The sequence below is a fragment of the Octodon degus genome, unplaced genomic scaffold (genome assembly GCF_000260255.1).
Source record: "Octodon degus isolate 3935 unplaced genomic scaffold, OctDeg1.0 scaffold00213, whole genome shotgun sequence".
Taxonomy (NCBI): domain Eukaryota; kingdom Metazoa; phylum Chordata; class Mammalia; order Rodentia; family Octodontidae; genus Octodon; species Octodon degus.
In genome coordinates this window covers 125,902-151,356 of record NW_004524789.1, presented here as the reverse complement: position 1 = coordinate 151,356, position 25,455 = coordinate 125,902, and the positions used below count along the sequence as shown (strand labels likewise).

Below are 25,455 nucleotides of genomic sequence, written 5' to 3'. Positions count from 1 at the left end.
CAGGGAAAGTAGACAACATGGCTTTAGTGCAATGTAACTGAGTTCAACGGCAGCAGCATCCTCATGAATACTGACAAAAAGAAACTTTTTCCATACAAAAACTTCTTCTGCATGTGGTCATGAAATGGCTATATGGATGTAGACTGCAGTGTTAGGACCAACTGTGTTCTGGCACGCACAGAAAAAAAAAAAACAAAAAAAAAAAACACCAACTCTGAGCTCCACACGGGCAGGGCATCCCCACCCACTGCTCCTCACCAGCTCCACTTGCACTTTACAGCATGTTAGGGGTGAGACAGAAACTGCAAGACGGCCGCACCGCGTCTGACTGGGGTGCTCTGCTTTTGTCTTGTAGAGAAGCTAATGCCGCGAAGCTGCCAGAGAGGAAACGAGAACTGCTGCTTCTGGGAGCTGGGCGTGAAGGAGCTCACGGGAGGACGTGGTTAGAAAGACACTGTGCAAATACTTTAGCTCATCTTCATTTCTCCGGGTAAGAAACCACAGAAGCCTATAAAATAGGACTTAGTCATGGGCCAACTAAGGGCATTCAGAATTTTTAATTCAGTCTAAAAAACCAGCCAATTGACATACACAGTATTCAGAAGACAAGGCATGCTGCAAAATGATAGTGATGAGCTGGCCTAAAGAATCAAAAATGTAATTTTGCCATTATTGCTGCACTTCCCCAACAATCCACAGGGCTCATGTCAAGGCTCAGAAGGAGGAAAGGAGACGCACTCTGTTCTCTCTGGCCCGTCCTCGGGCCTTCATCATGAGGGCAAGAAAAATGCCCAAATGCCTAAGCGTGGTTGGGCTGTCGAGGCTGTGCGTAGGTGGGCGGGGCTCAGGACGGCAGTGAGCTGCCGGGATGAGAGCGCGGGGTGTTCCCTTTGACTCAGTGTGGGCCACAGATCACATGGCTGAGCGTGCAGGAGCAGAACCACAGCCTGACGGACACTGTCCTGCAGGAAAGAGGAGGCTCTCTACACCCCGACGGCCTAGTGACGTCCTCCGAGCTAATGGATACTAATCCTCAGAGCACGAGTCAAGGGTGGTTTATGTATCTTCAAGGCGCTCTATTAAACATACATGGTCATTATGCATATTACACTCCAAATCTGTAGGTTAGGAAGTTTTAATTTATCTAGTCTTAAAGAATTATTGTTAAATCAGAGTAATTCATCATTCAATACCAAGCGTCCACCACAAGCCAAGATACTGTAATAGCTCTAGATAGGGAAGCAGATGAAAGACGAAAAGGACAACGTGTGGGGTGGCTGGATCTCTAAAGATGCACGGACTGTCGCAGGTGAAGAGGGACTGCCGCGAGGGTTTCTATCCTGCTGAGTGCGAGAATCGCCAGGAAGCTGTGGGTCTAGGCTGCACCTCAGAACTCAAAGAGGGCAGAGGCCAGGCACTACAGTAAGGATCAAAACCAGAACTTTGAGTGGACTTTATTATATGACTAAGGACAAAAACTTGTGCTTTAGTTTAGCATGTTAGATTGCATTTACAGAAGAAAACATTATGTTAGTATTTCTTCCTATTTATTTATGTTTTGTATTTTGGGGAAGGGTCTACAGGGAGTTCAGGGTCTCACTACTAGATCGGACTTGTAGTGATCCGCCTGTTTACAGCCTCCCAAGAGCTGGGATTACAGGCAGGTGCCACCATGCCCAGTCTCAATTACTGTCTCAGTGCACCCCGGGGGCTGGGCCGGCATGGTAAGCCCAGGGATCAAACCCCTGGCCACTGTACCTGCTTGCAGGTGTTTTAATCTGCTGAGCTATTTGGCCAGCCCTTCTTCCTATTGATTTAAGTGAATATGTTATTAGTTGTTGCTTTTAATTAAGAAGGCTGGCCAGTGCTGAAGAGATAGCTTTGCGGACTAAGTGCCTGCTTAGGCAAGCACAGGGATTGGGGCTTGATCCCCAGCACACGTGATGCACTGGCCCTGCTCCCAGGCGTGCTGAGCCAGCCACTGAAACCAGGTGGGCATGGTGGCACACGCCTGTAATCCCCGATCTGGGGAGGCTGAGACAGGAGACCACTATGAGTCTGAGCTGCGTAGTGAGATCCTGTACCAGATATATTAAAAAAAAAAAAAAAAAAAAAGGCTGGCCAAGTATCCCTCGATCAACAGACAACCACAGTCCCTCTGTTAAAGGACTTAAAGTGGAGCCCATGCCGAAGAGGATGAGCATCTACTTAGGACGGGTAATCGTGGCTGCAAGGCTCCCCCGCAGACACAGCAGCCTTCTAGTTATGCAGAAGAAAATTATTCCAGCTGGCCCACAGCACTCTTACCTCTGATGGGAGGAGTTACTTCCTGATAAAGAAGAAACTGGGCCCGGGGCCAAGAAATGCTGCTTATCCCAGGACAGCAGAGGGATGCACTGCCAGCTGTCCGAAGACTGTCGAGAGGGAGACTGCGCCCTCTGCTGGCAAGCTCATAGAAAAACATCCTCCCGATGTGGGAGTGTCTTCTATCTTCAGGGGGCAAAGAAACAAGAGAAAGGGGACACCCAGCATCCTAATAAATGACCATTTGACTCTTTCCTAGTCCAGATAGGATACAAGGACACACTGTCTTCAAACTTTCTTTAAAACAAAGTAGTCCTGAGTTGCTCAGTGTTTATACCAACGTGCTCTCGGCATAGCGGTAAGGCCACGACAGTGTTCACTAGACGTTTAATCTTGTATGTATGTATGTATGCATGTATTTGGTACAGGGTTTTGCTTACAGCTTGGACTCACAGTGATCGTCCTATCTCAGCCTCCCCAGGGCTAGGATTAAAGGTGTGCACGACCACACCTAGTTTCAGTGGCCAGCATGGCATGCGGTACTGGGGATTGAACCCGGGTCCTTGCGCTTGCTGGCAGGCACTTAGACTGCCAAGCTATCTCCCTAGCCCTTCATTTGACATTTAAACAGTAGCAGTCAGTCTCTATGCAGAAAAGTGACTTTGCGCTATGGAGAAAGTGCCTCGCTGTCCCACTTCCCAGGAGCCTCATGGCCCTTTCCTGTAATGTGTTCTGCAAGGAGTCTGACAGGATGGGCCTAGAGGGCCACAGAATGTGCTCTGGTCTCTGATCTCAGGATAGGCCATCTTTTATGGGTAATAGAGGCTCCAAAGATGACAGAGACAGACATGCGGCTAAGCAGTTTTCAGCCAAAATGCTCAGCAGTGTCCAGGTCACTTCTACTGGTCACACGCCCTCAGACGCTCCATGAGTGTGCTGAAAGGGGCGCACTGTGACAGAGAGTGCTCGCAGCGCTGCTCCTCTTCAGCACCGTGTGTGGCTCCACCAGGGGCCTCGGCTCCGTCCCCCTCCCCTTCCCTCCTCCACACGGACAGCTCACATGGTTTCACGCCTAACAGCCCAGACTGACATGTGATGCAGCCGTGACTGCAGGGGCTGCGGTGCCGGGGACGGCTGGGGCTCAGTAAGCAAGCAGGCGCGGCAGGCTCGCAGTATCAGCCCGCTTTCTGTCTACCAGGAGTGCCACACTATGCTGTCTTGCCACTTACTGACCGATGAATAAAGACCCAGCATCACAGTCAGGGGTGTTATCTCAAGAGGTGAGTGGAATCTACTGGGAGTTCAGGGCTTCTGTTTGCTAGTCTCCCTCGTTTTTAAGGTTTTTTTGTGCAGGATCTCACTACACAGCTTGGACTCGTAGCGATTCTCCTGATTTCTGCCTCTCTAGTGCTGGGATTACAGGGGTGCACCACCATGCCTGGACTCCATCGCCGACTCAGCGCACCTGGAGGTGACTCCGGAGCGGCATGCGGTGCCAGGGATCGAACCCTGGCCCCTGCGCTTACCTAAGCAAGTGCTCAGTCTGCTGAGCTATACTGCCAGCCCTTCTCCCTTGTTTTTAAAGGAAACAATGTGCATTATGGCAGGTCAGAAAATTAAGATGAAAATGAACTTATGAAAAATGGGTAAGATTTTCGTTGTTCAGCCCTTTTCTATAATGAACTTTTTCCAAAATGCAAGCATTCTTAAAACTTTCCCAAATGCAAAGGAATCCATTTTAAAATGTAATAATCACAACAATGGAAGTTACACTATTTGTAATTTGGCATACAAAGATGAAAGCAAACCCCAAAATTAAACCTCAAATTTTGGAATAAAGTTAGAGTCTTTTTAACATGATTAATTAATGAGTGCTTTTACTTTTGTCCTATGTCTCATTTGTCAGGGGTGGCCTAAAAATAATTTCATGATTCACGCTGAAAGATTTGTGAACTCACTCCACAATCACTCTTTGCCCTATTTTTGACCAAAAGAACACTTACCTCTGGTGACACTGGCATTCCTCGGTTATTGCGAGTTGCTGAGCATGCAGGCATATTTCCTGAACTGTCAAACCTCCTTACATCATCCCTGGAATCAGCAATCTGGAAGATACGTACCTTATCAGGTCAGGTCGCCAGTGACAGTGCAGCCCTCGCAGCAGAGCTAGCTGCTCCAGGGCCACCCTACCGAGCCCTGTTCTGGCCTTGGGGTCGCACCTCCAAGTGCTATCCTGCTCACATGAAACACCAGAAGACTTGATGTGAAATCAACAGCAAATATATGAGAAATATTCTCTAAAGGAAAAGAGTCTATTAACAAGAAATGGAGAACCCTATCGGAAGAAAAAGTCATTTGGTAAGTAAAGGAAATAAAATTTGAAAGATTTTAATCACTACCTTATTTTTTTCATTGGCTTTGAATTCCAATTCATTTCTAGTAATGTTAAGTAAGATGGTCAAGGTGACTTTCTCCTAAAGATTTTGACCGTGCAAGTATTCTGGAATCTTGCAGAGACAGCTGCATGTGTTGGAGGTCTATGCGTGCTGCCTTCTAAGCAAAAGGCAGTTACTGAGGAAGCGTGGTTAAATTTCTGCAGATGTCCGAGGGCCAAAACAGCTCGAACTTGACTGGATTCTTATTTTCTTTCAGATACTTGTGTTAGTGGTTTTCACATTTGATCTCAAATTTCACAATTTAACCACTTATTAGTCTAATTAAATGCAAAATGACCAAAAATTGCATTTAAAAAAAATGTATTTAGTACAGGGTCTACAGGGTCTCACTATACAGATTGGACTAGTAGTGATCTTCCCGTTTTCAGCCTCCCAAACACTGGGATTGTAGGCGTGCACCACCACATCCAGTCTCAGTCACTATCTCAGTGTGCCCCAGGGGTGGGGCCAGCACGGCACACTGAGGATCCGGATCAAATCCCCGTAATTGCATCTGCCTAAGCAGGCACTTTAATTGGCTGAGCTATCTGGCTGGCCCTGCACAGTTTTCATTAATTTTAAGATACTGTAACAGGAAGTATAAAAAATTGTATCAAATTTATTCAATATAAGAATCGACTGATTGACATGACACCTGCTCAAGCGATGCTTGAGGGCCGGGGATATGGCTCAGAGGCGTAAGAGCCTGCCTGGCGAGTTCAAGGTCCTTAGTTCAATCACTAATATGCCCTCAAAAAAAAAAAAAAAAAAAGAGAGAGATCTTCGGGACAGTACATAAACAAACATGCTGCCCCAGTGACGCCTATGGAGGGCTGGGAAGTCGTTGAAGATCACGCATGCTTTATACAGGCCAATTCTTTTGGCTGATTTGTACAAGGCAGTGTCTATCACTCTCTCTATAGTCTGAGTCTGCTGTGAAGTACAAGTCTCTCTTAGTGATGGATGTCTTCCACGCCAGCAAAGAAGTCTGAGGAAACTCAAATTTGGATTTATATAAAAATTTGCCTGAATATGTCAGTGTGACTTGCATTCATGCAACTGACACACTATCTTAAGGTCTTCAAAAAAGAGTTTGGAAGCCAGCTTCAGTAACTACCTCTTTATAGAGAGAGAATAGATTTGGAAAAGAGGACTTTTCTAAAGCAAAAATAAATAAATAAATAAATAAATAAATAAATAAATAAGAGGATTTTTAAGCAAGGTCTGACGTGGAGCATTAACCACACTACTCAGGGAGAAATGTTCTCAACACACTGCCAGGACGAGGCCCTGAGCAGCTCCCCGAGTTGCCACCCTCAGCAATCTGCACGGTGTACCTTGCTTATGTCGGATTCCGACTTGCTGGAGCACATGAGCTGAAGTTCCTTGACAAGATCCGCTTCATCATCTGAGCCCAGAGAAAGTCTTGGTTCCAAGGTCAATGTCAGTGAGACATCATTCTCTAAGGACCTAGCACAAGGGCAGAAAGGAGCTTTCCAACGAAAAGCAACAACTCATGTCCCCAATGCAAATACAGAGCCCGTAGCTTTCAGGGGGATTTGTTGTAGAACAGGGAAAGAGTTTTTAATACTTTCAATTATCTTATAAATGTCATTTAATACAACACTTTTCCAAAACTCAAGAGATTAGAATACTAAAGTAATAAGTCACAGGATTTTGCCAACTTTCACTCAAAATTCTTAATAGGTTAAAATTTTATTTTACAAGGAAATGTACTTAGACTGACACAAATTCAATCTTCGTCTCTCCTTTCCTTCTACCTCTCAGGCCAGATAGAACAAAGCCATTGCAGCCTCGGCTCGGGCACTTGCCACCAGCATTAGCCTCGGTTTGAGGCTGTCTTCTCGCTCTCAGCATCTCACTTCCTGGGCTCCCTGCTCTGTACTAAGTCCCCACACCTTCCTCAGTGTTAGCAGGAAGCCGACGGAGGCTGCAGCCCACAGTGGAGCAAGCAGTGAGCCTGGCAGGAGTGGCACAAGACACGGCCCTCCTCTCCCTTCCCCTTCCCCTCTTCTACAATGCTGGGAACTCAGCGTCAGGATCCCAGACGCTACAAGGAAACCAGGCCTCATGATTTAGGGTTCCTGGTACCTATTCGTGAAGTGCCCAAACACGTCTATTCTCCGATTAACCAAATCATCCTTGGCAGTTCAGTTCACTAAAATAACAATTCTCTAGAAGCATAACCAAAGTTAACACTATATAAATCATGCTATGTTTCTGTAAATTTAATGTTAGAAAAGTCATCTAAAGAGTTTCCAAAAGCCCACAAATGGAGGGCTTCACTATGTACTGTCATACACAGTAATGACCAAGCTTGATAAACAAAATGAAGGCTGTAATATTTCTACATTTATCTAAAGCAATAAACACAGAACGTCCTTACATTAACATAAAGACTAAGGAAGTTTTAAATATTTTCTGGGGGAGGGTCTTTTTGAGACACAGTCTTGCCATGCAGTTCAGGCTGGCCTTGAGCTCACTTTGTGGCCCAGGCTGGCCTTGAACTTGCAATGATCCTCATGCCTCAGCTTCATGAGCGCTGGGATTGCAACAATGGTGCACCACCACACCCAGCATGGACGTTTTAAATATTTTACTTGAAGATTGCATTCATTCATCAGATTTCAGTTTAATGCTAGCATTTGAATGATATCTATTAGTTTATATAATTAATGGCATAATAATTATATAAACTAAGAATATAGAATATTTCATGTTCACAGTTACTTGATTCATCTTTGAGTAAAATCAGAAAGGGGATCTTACTTTTGCTTTGACAGAGAGGCATTCCTGCTGTAATTCAGCTGTGATATAGTCATATTTTTCATACCTGTTGAAAAAATTATAATACTTTTCAGTAGAACATATCATTACACCCGAGTATCTAGATTTGGTGTTTGAAAGAATTAGACTAAGGGCCCGAGCACACTGATGCTGTTCTTGGATTATTGGCGACCTCCTCCAGTGACTCCTTGAGTCAAAGGCCACTGCCATCGCCACAGACACAGGTACCCTGTGATCAGGGCACAAGGACACTGTTTCGCACATCTACGACAAGCCCTGTGAAGCAACACCACCTGTGCTTAGTTCAAGAATCGTGAGCTTCGCTTTTGTTGACAGCTCTTCTTTTCACTAGCTGAGTCCTTGTTTTCCTAGGATTTCATTTTCAAAGTACCAAAAGAGGAGTTTAATATAGTACCTACCGCTGGAGGGTGGCCAGCTCCTTTTATCTACCTGTTCGCCTTCCAACATTACTGATGCTGCAACCAAATGGAGCTTTTGCTACGCAGGCCTGGTACAGTTTGTGTGGAAGCTTACATTCCACTAGCTATGTGTTATTCAGGAAATAAACAGCACACAAAGAGCCATGGAATCCTAGCAATGTATTTCAAAGTGCAAATGGTGACCCACTTAAAAAAACCTGTAACTCCTGAGAACAGTATATTGGCTTGTAAGTAATAATAGGTTTGTGTATACTGATCGTAATGTAAGACAGTTCTTCCAGTTAAACCATTGTAGATTGTAATAAAGCATGTTTCTAAAATACTCAATTTTATAAACACAACAACACGTTTAGACTTCTGAATGAATTGTAAAATTATATGAGATTATTGCTGGCTTGAATTTTTTCTAAAGAATACTTTTGAAAAGTTAGGTTGAATTTAATATATCTGCATAAGAAGCAGGTCACTGAAGACAATCCCTATACTAATTATTTTTTTACCCTTTTTCTTTCATTGTCTGAAAGCAGAGACTAGAACTTCCCCTAATTGCTTTATTAAATTCCTAGGCAGAGGCTGTGGGCTGTGGAAGCCCCTACTTTGGTCAATAAAGAAAAGGGCTCTCCCTACCACATTTTGTGGACTTCAGTAGTACCCTGTGTGCAAGGGCACTCCTGTTGTGGTGGCTGCACTTTTGCTTTCTTTGTAGAGTGCTGAGCATGGAGCCCAGGCCGCACACACTGGCAGGAAGGTGTTCCGCCCCTGAGCTGCATCCCCAGTTCATGGGAGTTCTCAAAAAAACAAAAACAAAAACAAAAACAAAACAAAACAAAAAAACAACTAATAATTGTGTCAAAAAATCAAAATCAATTCAAACATTATTCTAACAATCCTATATCCAGTGCAATTATTGGCAATTATTATTGTAAAAAATAAGCAAAGTACTAGCCTGTAATGGTCCTGTGTGAAACTAATTTTAGGGTTTATCAATCTCTTTTGAAGTCAGAGTAAACTACTGACTATGCTGCAGCACATTTATGAATCATTCAAACCTTCCATGTTTCAAAGGAAATCAATTTGATATATCGTCAAATAGATCTAAAACAATTACTACAATAACACATTTAAAAGTCAATTTTACTTTCAAAGTACTTAGTTTCTGAGTTAGACACATCTATAATGTTGCTTTAAATTTATGTTCCTTTCACTGATTTGGTCAACTGTAGTACAAATGCTTATGGCTTGGGGAATTACTTAGCTCGGGAGGAGAACAGAGGCCCCTTGAGGGCAGGCTTGGTTCCCCTCCTCGCCTCCACTGCCTCCAACAGACACTGCCCCACGGTACACATGCTTGAGCCCCGACCCACCTACCAAGGCCTCATGCTTGCATCAGATATGTCTCTCCACATATATTTTTTAAAATGTGAGTTTGAATTAGGAATGGCAGGTAAAAGGAGTGAACTATGTTGACATGCAATTTGGTGTTTTGATTGCAGACAAGAAAAACTGATTTTTAAAAACCATTATCAATAGGGGCCGGGGAGATGACTCAGTGGAATAAGCACTTCCCTGGCAAGCACAAGGGCCTGAGTTCAATCCCCAGTTCCGGAAAAAAAAAAACATAATTATGGAATTCAAATATAAAAGCAGGCTCATAAGTATTTTTGGAAATTAGCTGTGGCATAGTTCATTCCATTCTAAGTGCACCGGAGCACTTAGAACTCCGTGGAAGGCACACTCATAAAATCCAAGCCCATGCGGTGGGACGCCACGGTAAGCGCTGCCTCCTCCTCACCTCCACGGCTCAGGTCCAGCTTCTGGCAGGTGGGAGCCGAGAACCGGCAGCACTTCTTGCGAGGACTGGTGTTCACCTTTCGCCAAGCACCGCTCTCTTTCTTCTTGCTGTAACTTGAAACTATGGATAGAGGGAAACCCCCTCCTTTGAAATCAGCCGTGTGCTGCTCTAGCTCTGAAACAAACGAAAATCCCATTTAGCCAAAAAGGCAGTGGCAACGCAGTTTCTTTTTTTCTTTTAATTTTATTTATTTGTTTTATTTATTTTGTGTGTATGTATGGCCAGCTCAGCCCACCAGGGGGAGGGGCTGGCTGGCATGAGGTGCTGGGGGACTGAACCGCGGTCCCTGTGCTTAGCTTGTTCTAAGTAGGTGCTTTAGACCACTGAGCCATCTCGCCAGCCCCGACAACGCAGTTTCATAGGGTAAAGCAAAGCACCTTTCTAATTCTCCGAGAGATGGGCTGTTCAAAAGCACAGCCGACGGAGCACCCCGATTTTAGGAACTGGTACAGAGCTCACTTGGGTATCTGGCATTCAAACGCGAGCCAGCAACCCGAAACAGCTCTGCAGCAATGTTGTGAAATGTCTATTAATTTCTCTAGTTACGAAGAGACACAAGAGGACTGCCAAGAAACAAGTTCTAGGCCCGTTTTCTGAGAGTGGAAACTCACGTACCTGCCCTGGGGAGGGGGCAGCCCTGCAGAACGGCTCTATGCAGCAGGATGCTGAGGGCAGCCTTCACCACGGCCTGCTGGCCCTGGCTGGGGCGCTTCTTAACAGCCGTCTGCCCGAGGCCAGGCTGTCTTTTCACAGAGGCTCTGGATAATATTCCTTGCTGAACTCGGGGTGCGATGACGGCATTCCACAGCTCAGACATCCACCTTGCAAGAGAGGGGCGGGGGCTCTGGTGAGGCGCAGGCCTCGCCCGGACTGCACGCAGCTCTACAGAAGGACAAGTTTGAATACCGTGGGGAGAAACAGATGTGCTTCTAGAAATATACTTGCTTCCCTTACCAGGTTGTTTTAGAATAAGTGAAATTATCTAGTAACAAAGTATTTTGAATTTGCCTCAAAAGCACAATGATTTCAAGTGAAACTGTATGTATCTGTCTGAATCCCAGAATCGATGCCTGAGTGCTGGGTGAATTCATGGAGGAATGCATGGTAGGAATGTGAAGAGTAAAAGGGTCTGGAAAAGTTCGGATTTCCCAAAAGCTCGTGTCTAAGCTGCTTTACCTGTTTGTCTCTCTTCTTTAGAAGACACATGGACTGTATTTTAAATTTTCTCAAGTTCGGATCACTAGTAAATTAAATCTGCCTCTCTGGAGGCAAGGCTTCCTTACTGGGTTTTCAAAGTTATGAATATTGGTATAAAATCTTCAGGAATCATAGAAACTGCCTTCCAGTTAATGAGCAAGGATCTGTTCGTGTAAGCTTCTCTGTCACTGTCTGCTGCTACGTAATGCAAGGACGTGAAACCATCAGGGAATACAGGCAGAATTTTGGTATTCTACAGCAGGGGTCAAGACTATACAGTTATTTCTGAAGGTGTTCAAGGTACAAAGAATATAAGTTTTAGTTTAAAAAAGGGGAGAGTTCCTACATGGCTGAGAGGACAGTGGGGAGACCACTGCTGCTGGGGTTTCTACACATCTTGCATTAGCTTTCCAGACTTGGTTAACAGAGATGGTGTCCCCTTTGGAAGCAGGGGACAGATCTGTTTTCTGACCAGGACGATAAGGGCAATGTGTGCTTCAGGCCAGAGGGTGGACAGATGGCCACGTTCCTCTTTAGAAGATGGAGGTGGGCTGGTTTCCGTAGCTGTGACGCAAGCCCAGCATTACCTGGGGGCCATCTGTCCTAAGAATCACCTGGGGACATTGGCCAAGCAATGGCCGTGACTCATCCACATGGCTGATACTGACAAAGCTTCTACAATCTGAGGTGCAGGATCTCAGGATAAATCCTGAGGGGATTTCACTGACCTTCTCAGACCCAAAAGCTACAACTCTTGTTGCATAGGTCCTGCTTTACCTTGGTCTTGGCCATCCAGCAGAAGAGTATAAAAACGAAATATAAGAAGTAAAGCCATGCTGTTATGTTGAGCTGTGGGGGACTCAGGTCAACAATTTCTGACATTGCCAGTCAAGCAGAAGACCCAATGTTATTATGGGCTACTGGACTCTTTTAGAATATTTTGCTGAGTTCACACACCTATAATATTCAAATAAAAGAACTTAACAAAAAAGGGTTTACAGACGATTGTATCTGTGTATTCAAAGTGGTTTGGATAGATATATAGTTACATTCTCTTAATGAATAGAGGGATTTGTTCTAATGGTGTTTGTAAATAGGATGTCAAGTCCGCATCTTGTACAGCAATTAACCACTAGGAAGAATGTATGCAGTGTGTTAATTATTGAAACTGTCCTACCGATTTGATTTGCAACTGTCTCATTGCTATTTGTTTATCAATAAAATTATGGGAAATAAAATAAAATGAAGAAAAAAAAAAAGAATCACCTGGGGGACTCGGGGAGTATGGTGGTGATGGGAACATGGAGCCCAGGCCGGGGGCTATGCAGGGCATTGGGAATTTCTGTCTTGCACGTAGCGCCCGGGCCCGCAGCGGGCCAGCTGTCAGCTTGCTAAGAGGGAGAAACTCTTACGGCCTCCACAGTTCTGTCACAGACTATAGAGTCCATGGGAAAGGCCCACGCTGATTCCTAGGAAGCTTAGGCTTCCAGACGTAGAAACAACTTAGGTTTAACTGTGATACCAATGGGCAGAGGGTTGACATATTAATGAGAATTTTTTTTTAAGCAAGAAATTTCTTCCTGTTTCTATGCGCTGTTACTAAGTTGGTCTGTCTCATGACAAGGGAGTTATATTATTTTGCATCCCCTGCTTTTCAAAATTGATTTCTGCTCAAGATGCCAAAAAACCCAGAAGCAAATCTACTAATAATAGGATCTTTACTAGGCAAATGATGGCAAACTTTTTCTTCCTTTTCATCTCTTGATTTTCTAATTTGCTAACTTTATTGCACATATGTCTGCTGTTTGTAAGTTGCCTCAAAAGGAAACACGGTTAGTATGTAACTGTCACCAGAGGAGGAAGCTTTTCAGTTCAATGCTGAGTTTTTGAAGGTGGGAGGCATAAAATACCAACTGAAATTGCTCGTGGGGGACTTTGCCAGAAGATTATGCAGAAGGCCAAATATAGATTTGCAGAAAATTTCATAATAGAAGAAAAACTATTACCTAGCTCTTAGCAAAAACACAATTGCCTAACCAGGCTGTATTACCCATGGCTGTCATTTAGCACTCTGGGAGGCCGAGGCAGGAGGATTGGAGGAAGACGGCAAATTCAAATTCATACCAGACTAGGAAACCTAGCGAGGCTCTATTTTGGGAAATTTTAAAAAGGCTGGGAATGTAGCTCCTGGGTTCAAAGATCCCGGGTTCAACCCCCAATACTGCCAACAGACAGACAACACCCTCTATCACCAGCTGATGTGGAACTACACAGGTCGTGGCCGCGCTGTGATACAAGTGCTGAGAACCAGCACCCTGTGTTAATGACTGGAGGGGGCACACGCAGTCTGGTCAACATTCTCTCAAACACCTCAAATGTATCATGGCTCTACTGTAAGCAGACAAAGAGAAGTGGCACTTACTTCACTGTTGCGTGGGTATGTCCTGGGACTACAGGACAGGACAGGAAAGGCTTTGGCCCAAGCAGAGCTTCAGGTGTGCCCAGGCGGGCCAGGCAGGAGTTGAGCTGACGCCAGACACCCAGAACCCAGTCGACAATCTTACACGTGGGATCGGAGGCTGAGGGCACCTGACCTCTGAACTGTGGAGACGGGAGGACAGAGAGGCGGGGCTGAGTGTGCTTCTGCTTTGCTCTTGCTTTTAAAGGTCCAAAATAAAAAACCTCATATAAAAATTTGAAACTATAAAACATAAGTCTAGCTGAAGGAAGGACAGCTGATCCCATACTATGAGGTATACTGACCTGTTAGTCTGAAACATGTTTTTCTCATTTAATTCTCACTAGAAACCTGAGGTAGCAATTTTACTTAGAAGAATAAATAAAAATATTCCTAAGGTCATAAATACAATACGTGGCAAAGCCAAGGCTACCCCTTCTTTAAAATTAATCTCTAAGTGACAAAAATTACATATGTTGTGTGTATATATATATATATATATATATATTCAATGCAAGTTAACGTATTACTTACCTCACATACCTACATCAATGGTAAGAACACTTAAGACCTACTCTCAGCAGTTTTCTTTTCTTTTTTCTTTTTTGTATTTTAGTAAGGTCTATAGGGTCTCACTATGTAGATTGAACTCAGCGATCCATTTCTGTTCAGTCTCCCAAAAGGTGGGATTACAGGGGTGTGCCACCACACCCAGTCTCAATTACCTTCTGGGGCACCCTAGGGGTGGGGCTGGCACGGCATGCTGGGGATGGAACGCTGGCCGTTGCATCTGCCTAAGCAGGGGCTTTAATCTGTTGAGCTATTTGGCTGCCCCTCAGCAGTTTTCAAGTGTCCAGTAATATTAAGTATATACAGTTTACTATGCAACAAAATAGGTGAAATAGAAAAGGAGTCGTTTATCACATTTAAAATGAAGTCAGTAATCATTACTAAAGACCATCCTTTACTTCCTTAAGCTTAATATTTCTGATGACATGTGCCTACGTTTATGCCATGTGGTCAGCCAGGAAGGAGGGGACACACTCAGCTTCTCAGGCAGATGCAGAGACGGGGTCTCCCAGCTGCCACATCAGGACCACATGCTCAGTTAGTGAGGGAAGGCAGAGAGCCTGTTCTAACAGTGACCCCAGGGAAACATCTTGTCTAACATCACTAAATTATTAATGATGAGCCAATGAGCTACACTTACAGATCACATTGTTAAATATTCAGATTGAGAAAGATCTAATTCCCAAAGGCAGAAGTGAACTGTGTACGCCATGAATCCAAGGACAGTTGGGTGCCCATTCCCTCCATGGTGCAGATGCTTATTGGAAATTTCTATCTTGAAAAGGGGCTAAGAGTGGTTAGTACTTGAGAGTACATTAAAAGCATGTGTTTCTTCAGAGGCTGTATTAGAACTTCCGTACTTTATTAAAAACTGTGTTTTTATTTCCTTGCTATATTTTCATTTAGCTTAGTCACAATTTACTAGAGGCTTATAGGCCTGAATTTCCTGTATGCCTACTCTGTATGGCCACAAATTATCACTGCTAAAAAGGAAAAGAGGCACTGAAAGACTGTGCTTTTATTTGTTTTAATTGGTGCTGGGGGTTGAACCTAGGGCCTCAGGCATGCTAAGCATGTGCTCCACCACACAGCTACACCTCCATCATAGACTGTATAACCATGAACTACAGAGGAGAACAAAAGAAAAGGTCCTGGGCAGATGGAGCTTGTGGTAGCTTTAGGAGAAGGCCAAGCCCTGCTAGTTACAGCACACGCCCGGCTTCGGGGTTAAGCTTTACTATCTGTAAACAATGGCAGCGGGTCAGACTCATCATCCTCCGGTTCCTTTTCCTACTGATGCTCTCTGGGTACAAAACCAAGCTGCTACAGTGCATCACAGAAAGGCCTGACCTCAGACTGAAGGTCAGGAATGATGAGGAGCAGGGGGGACCAGCCACCAGTCTCTCACAGGGTATAAAGGGCGAGCTTGCTTGGTGAAGCGTGGTGGAGGTGTGCCTCAAACACAGAATGGAGAAGAAACTGGGAGGAAGGTGTTGGCAATGGATGATGCCCCCAAATAACCAGATGGGTGAAAAGATGCCATGTTTCTGTATGCGAACAATCTACCTAACTCGCTCACTCAGCGTGCTGGATCTGAGCCTGCACTGCAGCTTGTTTCCAAAGGCCGGCTCCACTCCGCCTTCTGGTTCTCGCCACACCTGTGTCCAAGATTCGCTGTGAGTGGTGCTCCTTCTGCCTCCCTGACCTCTGCTAACTTGTCCCCTTTAGAGCACAGACTAGTGTAACCTAAAAGGTCTTACATGTGACCACAACGAGGCCTTCCACCTGCTGTTCCTAAAGTACTCTTCCTTCCCTGCTTCTACTGTCCGGCCTCATCTGTTCCTCTCACAGACCGTATTAGTCATTTGTTCACTGTAACTAGCATGACTTCAGCGCTGCGCCCATGAAGTCATGCAGAACTGAGAGGACTGAGCCTTAATCTGATCATCTATCAGACGTGTGGCTCTGCCTCCTGGGAAGACACAGCACTTCATTAAACAGATAATGGACTCAAAGTGATCAACAAGGCTAAAGAAGTGACTGATAGAAAGCTTAGCTGATCTAAACAAAAATAAAAAAAAAAAAAGCATGAATGACCCCTCTACAAAAGAAACACTACCAAAACACAAACTGAGGAGATAAATCCTATTAAGAGTATGAATAGTAGAAGGAAGTAACCAACATGAAGCCAGAAGATACGACTCTGATGCCTTCAAAACAAGAGAACATGGAAAATGGATTACAGCTGATAGATTACCCAAAGGAGACTAAGATCAGGACTTTCTGGACACACAGAAGTAGTCCTGAGAGTGAAGTTTACAGCTGTGAATGCTAATATAAAACAGAGCATGTCCAAATAAATGACCTAACGATGCACCTCAAGGTCCTAGAAAATGACCCAAATCCAAAGCCAGAGCAAGGAAGAAAATTTTATAAACATTAGAACATAAATAAATGAAATTGAGACTTAAAAAATAATCAGTACATTGAGGAGCTGGTTCTTCATGATAAATTTTATAAACCTTAAGCCAATATTTCTCCCCAAAAAAGACCAGCCCTATATCCATACAATTAGAAATGAAAAGAATGAGATCACAACGGACATGGTCCCAAATCCAAAAGATTACTAGTAACTATGTCAAAAACTCATATTTCAATGATAGGAGAATCCAGAAGGAATGGGCAGGTTTGTGGACACATATAAACTCCCACAACTGAAACAAGAAGATGTAAAAACCCTGAATAATCAATAACAGGGAATATAGTTAAGACAGTAAAAACAAAAACAAAAAAAAAGCAAGTACCAACTAGGAAAAGCAAAGGACCTAATGGATTCACCACTGAACTACACAAGAACTTCAGGGAAGACAAAATAACAGCAGTCCTTAAAATCTTTAATAAAACTGACAGACAAGGAGTACTGCCAAACTCATTCCTGGAAACCAGTACTACCTTAATTTCAAAACCAGACAGGGACTCAAATAAAAGAGAAAACTACAGGGCAATATCTTTATTGAACGTAGATGTAAATATCCTCAATTGCAAACTTGGCAAATTGAATGCAACAAAATACTGGTATTTAATCACAATGAGGTGCTACTCTGCTATAAGGAAAGACAAACTGGAGTCATTGGTGGGAAAAATGGATGCACCTTGAGGCCATAATGTTGAGTGAAATAAATCAGACATGCAAGTTTAAATATTTCATGGTTTTAAGTAAGTAGATTATAGCCCAAATTATAATCCAGATTATAAGTAAGTAGCAAAAGACCAAAAGATAGAGGGAGAGGGGCTGGGGAAGTGAAAAGAATTCACATATGTTATGTGCACATACCAACTTCCCATAATGAATACATCAATACGTTCAGCAAACTTGTGCAATAACAGTAAATATTTAAAAATTAGGACAACTTTGATTCCTTGGCTTTATACATTTAATGTTCTAGTTTTATGAAGTAAGTGCTTAGAAAGATTTGTTTGTTGGCAGAAGTTCATAAGAGTGATGAAATCCATTAAACTTTTAAAAGCCAATTAAATTGTTTAAGAGAATTTAAGTTATAAGTGCTCCTTTAAAGGTGATTAAGCCTTGCTAGGTTTAAATGTTCAAAGATAAAGCTCGGGCATTGAACACAAAGCTCAAGGAGCAGCTTGTACTTGTGTGGCTCTTAACATACTCAATACATTCTTAACTAAATAACATTTGAATAGTCTGAATAAAAGCTCCAACAGAACCTGCTACACCCCACAAAGGTGGTCCCACCCTCTGCACTTGTGGTGCTGGGGATCCAACTTAGGGCCTGGAGCATGCGAGGCAAGCTTGGCAGCACCGAGCTACATCCCCAACCCTGGGTCATTTCTTTTTAAAGACTCTCATTTCCATGACAAGCTGAGTTCTATGAGGTGTTCAGCACCCCTTCTTCCCCATAGTCCTGCGCCAGTGGCAAATATTTACTGATTATGCAGGAAGCACTGTTCTAATATTCCTCAAAGAGACTCATGCTCATAGCTGTGCTCAGTCACACTGGATTCTGATACTCAGTTTCCACTGCTGTGGCCTCGTCATTACTCCTGTGTATGCAGAGTATCTTCCTGGGCCTTAAGATAGGAAATCTTCAAAAATAGTTTTTGAATGAATGAAGTAACAGCGCATTAACTTATATTTCAGGTAAGTGGTGATGATGCATGCACATTTGTGGTACATTAGCCTTGTGACTTCCCTAGAAGGAACATGTGAGCTGAAATGATTCTATCCATACTAAAATTTTTGTTTTCAAAGCTTAAAATGTACAAATACTGGACAAAAAAACCAGAATCTAATGGGAACGATTACAATTTGGTAGTACAGAACATCCCCAAAAGGACAAAGGTTTATGTATCATTAGGAGAAATATCTTTCAATTATCCTTTATGAAGGAAATAATCTGGCCAAGGAAAAACAAAAGACTTCTTAGTGACAGGAGGAGGTCTGCCGTAAAAACTAGAGAAACAATCATTATATAGCCCTCATTCACTCTGAAAGACTTTCAGCAAGAATTCGGAGATATCATTATAATTAAAGACAGCTAAATATTAATTTCTACTAAGAAAGGTATAATTAGCTTTATCAAACCCTAGTATGAAACCTAGTATTAACCTGAAAGGTCTATTTTGTTATATTAATGGGAGCACTAGAAGAAGAGACTGTGATCGCATGCCAGCGTGCTTCTAAGAGTTTGCAAGGATCAAGGGCTGTGACACTACAAGATTTCCAATGTCCTGCAGTAGTTGCTCATTTCCATGGCACACCGACAGCAGGAATTTGTTCTGTTAACTTACTTGAAGTGATTCTTGGTAAATGAAAGGCTTTCTCCTTTCTAGTCTTTAGAGTACAACCTACTGTCACACACAATCAAAAGAGTAGAGCTTCTTTTTAAATTCTTACCAGAGAGCTAGAGGAGGGGCATGTGGGTCTACAGGACAAATCACAAACTTCTGTGATTATTTGCAAGAAATATCTTTCATAATAAGATTTAAGTATTGATACAGTATATGATAAAGTGAGTGGAAGTATTAGTAATTTGAACAGCTGTGTACTTAGGATAGTCCTTGCCCCTACTTTTCCTCCTACTATGGCTGTGCTTTAGCCAAGAGACTGGATTTATGACCAGATCACTAATTTATTGTAACTTACAGGAAATTCTCTGAATAAATGTTAAGTTTAAATACCAGTTCACATCATGTGTGACAAACAGAATTATTAAAAGCTGTTTTCACACTACACCCCTCCTTGGCCCCTATGCACCATGCACACATAATCACATGTTTTAACATAGCAGGTACAGAGGCAGAGGAGATAGATCAGCGGCATAAGCGCCTGCCTGGCAAACACAAGGTCCTGAGTTCGATCCCTGGTACTGTATGCCATTATTTCAAATCCACGCTGACATTCAGCTGTCGGTCTACTTTAAGTCTCCTAAGTAACGTGCTTGATTTGGTAAACTTGATTTTTATGTGGGATATTATATAATACTTCTTTTATTATTTTGTGAAAAAGAATACCAACGCATTGTTAGTACGACATTTGAAAATGTGTCAAATGATAGAATTCTAACTTTTCATGTGACTTTTAAAAATCTACCATAGCACAGTACTTGTACACTGTTCTTCCATCAAAACTTGCCTGAGTGGGTAGATAATGTTCTGTAGGCTCCAAGGATTTGGTGAGTCTTCCTTAGGAAAAATAACTACTCCAATTCTAGCCTTCCACAGCATTTAGAACGTGGTGAGATTACTTGAGAACAGTTAATAACTACAGTGAAACCTACTGCTACCTTTTCCATGTATTTAATATAGTAGAAAAAGTTAATGGAGATAGTATATATTATACTCTAGAATATATATATATATATATATATATATATATATATATATAACATATATATAACATGTAATATATATTCTTCTTACTAGAGGCCGGATGCTGAGTTCAATTTTCTCCCCAAATACCCACAGAGTGCTCTGGCCTCAGGCCACATCACGAGTGCAACGCAAACCCAAACGCCCTGACAACTCACCCTCTACCTCCCCATCCCAGCAACGGGCCGCAGCTGCCGCTGTTTTACCTTATTCACCACTTGCCTCCGTAGAAACCTCTGCAGCAGCCCCTGCATGGGCTCGCAGTCCCAGCGCAGCTGCACCCAGCGGAAGTGCTGCTGCACCACCAGGTCGGAGCCCTGGAGACAGGCCTTGGCGATGGTCCCCATCAGAAAGCAATTTTCATGGAAGTAGTAACATTCGGATGTCCCATTTCCTAAAACAAGCCAAACCCGCAGTCTCCTGTCAGTGGTCACTTGTATCGTGGGGTCAGTGCACGGTAACATTAGCTAAAGGCAGAACGTGACATGCAACTCGCACCCTAGGCAGCAGAAGGCATGAGCAGACGGCACAGAAGCCGGGTTCTCAGCCTGGCTTCTCTACTGCCTTTACCTTTTTGGAAAGTCCATGAGCTTTCCGTGTTGCGGTTTTCAAGAGGTGCCAGAAAGTCTCCCAGTAATTCAGACAAGGAGGCTTTCTCTAAATTCTCTAAGATGATGATGATTTTCTTCTTAACAGGAGATTGTTTCACTGGGATCAGACAAGCTGTGGTCAAAACAAGAAATTAGGAACTGGAGCTTTTATAAAAACCTACACAAATTGGCAAACATTTAAAAAGTAGCAAGGAATATATGTGTGAGAGAGAGAGAGAGAGAGAGAGAGAGAGAGAGAGAGAGAGAGAGAGCGCAAACTGTGAAGTAAACCCTGAGGATGCTCTGAAATTCCTGGCTGAGTGCAATGACTCTGAAATGCAGTGCTGCATTATGAAATCCATGTGAAGATATGCATAACGAGCCACCAATCCTAGTTCCATGACACAGTCCAAGTGCAGCCATCCCAGGCCAGTCCAGGGAGACAGCTCAGCGTCACAGGCACCTGCCTGGCAAGCACAAGGTCCTGAATATACTGGGCCGGGGAGATAGCTCAGTAGAGTAAGTGCCCGCCTGGCAGGTACAGGGTCCTGAGTGCAATCCCTGGTACTGCCAAAAAAATACTGATACACTGAACATCAAATGGAACAAATTACAACCCTCAACAACAGAGAAAATTCTCACAAATCATACATTTAAGAAGAACTTTGGTTTTTAGTCAGTGTCATAGGAGAACAGGAATGGAATGCTGTTCCCCAGGGACTGGGATAGGTGGGAGGCACAGCCTAGGAGGTGGCCTTTATTGAACTTCTCTTCAATAAAGTTCAATAAAGGCCACTGAAACAGGGGGCAGGAGGTGCTTTCCATTCTTTGGCACAGTAGTACAGCATGATAACTCTTGGCTAAACAACCGAGATATTTCAGAATGGCTAAAAACATATGAGATTCCCAAAATATAGAAATGACTACTATCTGAAGTGATCCAAATACTTATACAGATTTGATTATATATATTTTTATATATATGTATTAAATTGTAATCATGTACCCAGTAAAAATATACTATTATGTCTCAAAAATATTATTTAAGTTCAGAACAAACAGGCAATACTAAATATATCATTAAGAGACTCTGTATAGGCCACAAAACTACAAGGCAAAGCTAAGGAATGATCATGTCCAAAGGCAGAGGACTGGTGACCTCCAGAAGGTAGAGTACGCCAGGGAGGGGGCACCCATGTGCACTGCAGAAGGGAAAATATTCTGTTTCTTGGCCTGCTCAGCAGTTCAATGGTTCTTTAAAACTACTCATTGATTGGTACGTGTAAGTAGTGCTTTATATTTGCCTGTTCACAACTAAAAGGTGAGACTCTCTCAAATGTCTTTTAAATTGCACATGCTCAAAATGTTAGGCAGAGAGGGCTTCAGAGGGGGCAGCAGATCCGTCCCCACAATGTGCAGACTGCTAAGAGGCGGAAGTGATTCGACTCTGACTCCATGAACAACAGTGAGGAGGGAAAAAGGCTATCACTTCTGAGTTGTGTTTTAGGGTTCCTTCTACTCGGGATGGGAAGATCTGACTTCATGTCAAGCCAAATTAGAGGATATTAAGGGAGGTTATTATTATATAAAAGAAATGAACAAATCAGAGCACAAATAATGCTCAGCACCTGGTACCTACTAATATTTTAGCCAAAACGCATAGAGCACTTGCCATGTACTGATTAATAAGGAAAAATCATCTGTGCTTAGAGGCCTCGCGCTTAGGAACATTAACAGAAGAAAATGATGTGTGTTGGAGAGTAAGATCACCACGTAGTCCACTTTTCACAATCTTCATGAGAACATGAAGATTTTCTTGGTACTACAGACACAGTGCATTTTTACTTTCAAAAGCAACATTGTAAATGAATCTTTTTATAAGCTGAAATAGATTTCCTGGATCCCAAGAAGCTTTCCGCACTAGGACCTAGACACACCGGCAGCCCCCTCTCCATTCAGCCTTCCTTGGGGTTGGTGCAGCTCTGCAGGTCCAGCCTGTACGAGACCCATTCAGCACAGCTCTTCTGTTCGACGCTAAAATCCTGTGCTTCTTGAGTTCCAATGTGATTGCAGACATACACACATTGGAAGGGTGTAACTCCATAATACAACAATGATAAACTAAGACCCTTGATTCAGTGATGAAAAATACACTAGGTCGATGGTGTATGTGTGTTTCTGTATAATGTAGGACTGAAAGTTGCCAGTTTTTCTCGGATTTGTCTTAAGTGTTTGGCTAGCTGGAATTGCTCTGAAGCTACTGTAACCAGGAAAATGGATCTACTTGCACTTCAAGAACTATTCGATGACTCCTCCTATAGGCCCAACATGCTAAGGGCTCAAGGTGTGCTCAAGGTGACTGCTTCTGACCTGGAGGGTGGCATTTTAAATTTGGCCTTTTAAGAAAAATGGTACCCAAGGGGACACATCAGGGGAGGCAGACACAGAAAAATGTAGACTGCACACAGGTCAGTACTAGAGGAAGCACAATGAAGTCAGTGGGCTTGGAAGACCGGTGGGGCCCGGCTGATAGTGCCAGGGAGGGCAAGAGGAGGGAGCAGCCCCTGCTGTGGGCAGCAGTCCAGCAGGGGGTTGCAGTCTACCTGGGCTGCCCGTTGGGATCCCCTGGGATAATCCTGTGACCTTCAGCGATCTGGACTGATCAGTCTGCACTGGGCCTGCAACACTGAAATTTTATAAAGCTTCCCCAAGACTGGAATATGATGCCAGGACTGAGACTCGCTTCTCTGAGGTCTCGGATCCCTGCCAAAACTGAAAGATAGATGACCCAGAATGTGATGGTAGGAGGAGCAACACCAGCCCTGGGAATGAATAGAGCCTTTACGGAGGTGACGCTCAGCACTCGGCACCTGCTGGGCTCCTCACTCTGTGAAGACACAGACAACACAGGTGCTCAGGTCTTCTGCGCTGAAAGGAGACAGGAGACGGGTGCTTTCTCTGGGCCCAAGATCCAGGAAGAAAGGGCACTCTAAGACCACCCCAGAGTTTTTAAAATTTATTTTTTAAAGATGGCTCTTGATAAGTGGCAAGGGTTGGGCTTGAATTTGAGATTCTCTTGCCTGGGTCTCCTAAGCAACTGAAATTACAAGTATATACCATCACATCTGACTTCATTTACAGATTGGAGATTCAAGGTTTAAAAAGTCTCCGATCAAGATTTATGGAGACATGAAAAAAGGCTAGTCACCACATTCCACATCTGTACTTCCTTTCCACTTGTGGCCAGAAAGTCAACCATTTGGATTTTCTGTGCTTAATGCTTCTTTAAGGCTCTATTTCTGAAACTAGTGTGTTCTTTTTGACCTTTTTTCTTGCACCTTTAGAGACTGTATCAGTGCTGTTCTTCTCTCCTAAATCAATCACAACTGGACATAGTCTTTAGGAAGTTCTGGGCTACATTTCAGTTTTGGACACCCTTATATTAAAAGTCTTGGATAGTTTGTTCTACAGCAACACTTGTTGGTTTAAAAATGATTAACATACCACCTTTTTGTCCAACCCAAACTTTGTGTATAAGGTGACTCCATGTCTATAATTTCCCTTGGGGGAGTGAAAATGACCCTTGTGTACTGTTGCTGTAAACAAAGTTCTGCAGAGATGACATCCTGCATGTTCAAATTTCCAAGTACCTTTGGTAACTCTGAGTCCAAGAAAGTAAACTCATTGTTGGAGATACTAATTATCATATTCTTCTATTATTATAATGTCATGGTTTGTGTCTAGGTGTCCCGTCAAAGCCTCATGCGGTCATGGGGTGGCTTCTGGGAGTTGTGCGCCCTGGGGCAGGTCATCTGCACTACAATGTACATACAGAGCTGCTAGCTTCCTGCCTGAACTCCTGCCCTCCCTTCTCTCTCTCTCTGCTCTTTGCTGCTGCCAAGAAAGGTTGCTCTCTGCCATGTGCCACTCTGCCTTGGAGCTCGCTGACTGAGGATGGACTGAAACCTCCAGAAACTGTGAGCTAAATAAACCTTTCCTTCCCTAATTTGAGTATCGGGTATTTGTTCCAGCAACAAGAGAAGAGTAACTGAGACATATAATTATTATTATTTATTATATATAACATATTGTACTATATTCTATGTACTATACTATATACTACATATATTTTTGTATACACTATAGTATTTTCATAGTAATTCCATTCCTTATGACTTCTAAAAAGTTTTATCTCAGATTCAAATGTTATTTTAAGATACTAATCTAGTTTTGTTATTTACTTTACTACTTTAAATTACAAGCAGTTTACAAAAGTATCTTTTGTGCTAACCCAGTTCCACGCCTCACTCTGAGGAGAAATCTGAGCTAACTGTAGCATTCACACGCTCTGAACCAAACAACTGTCATGTCAAACGACTCTCGCGACTGGCAATGTGAGAAAGAAAAGGATATTTTGAAAGAAATGCGAAGTAATTTCTGTCAGCACACGCGCTGAGTCACTCCTCTTGAAACGTTTCTTTGTTTCACATTCTTCTGTCCACGTTAATCTCTAGATATGATTCAGATTCTTACAGCTAAGGCTGACATATTTCGCTACTCTTCTTCCCTGTATTTTTGCACGTTTATTTCTATTTTCTCTTAGTCACTCTGGTATTTTTTCATCTCCTCTCTTCTCCCTAGTCACAGAGAAGACCAAATGCAAGCAACAGACGTTTTGTACTCAGTGGAAGACAAAAGTTTCGCACTTCGACACCAGACCAACCCAAGCAGTCTAGGTCTTTCGCTTTAGAGAAGACCAGGAAAACATCAGAGAGCACACAAAATTGCTCCCGGGTCACTGCATTCCGGATCTGTACTAATGTCACCTGATCACTTGATTTCTCGGTGGAAAGGAAAGAGCGGCTGAAAGGTCATTGCCAGCTCAGTCTTCTAAAAGCAGGAACGA

General features: G+C 43.2%; 1 protein-coding gene across 1 annotated transcript in view; it reads right to left on the bottom strand.

Annotated features, from left to right (window-relative positions):
• Window positions 1–25,455, bottom strand: part of Cttnbp2 (cortactin binding protein 2) — a 103,286-nt gene that overhangs the window by 2,046 nt on the left and 75,785 nt on the right. Inside the window, exons 14-21 of the mRNA XM_012517754.2 lie at window positions 20,530–20,682; window positions 20,166–20,353; window positions 13,459–13,637; window positions 10,455–10,660; window positions 9,780–9,953; window positions 7,530–7,593; window positions 6,077–6,209; window positions 4,308–4,409 (exon numbers count right to left, since the gene is read on the bottom strand). Of these exons, the coding sequence (XP_012373208.1) occupies window positions 4,308–4,409; window positions 6,077–6,209; window positions 7,530–7,593; window positions 9,780–9,953; window positions 10,455–10,660; window positions 13,459–13,637; window positions 20,166–20,353; window positions 20,530–20,682 (1,199 nt within the window). The remainder of the gene's footprint in view (window positions 1–4,307; window positions 4,410–6,076; window positions 6,210–7,529; window positions 7,594–9,779; window positions 9,954–10,454; window positions 10,661–13,458; window positions 13,638–20,165; window positions 20,354–20,529; window positions 20,683–25,455) is intronic.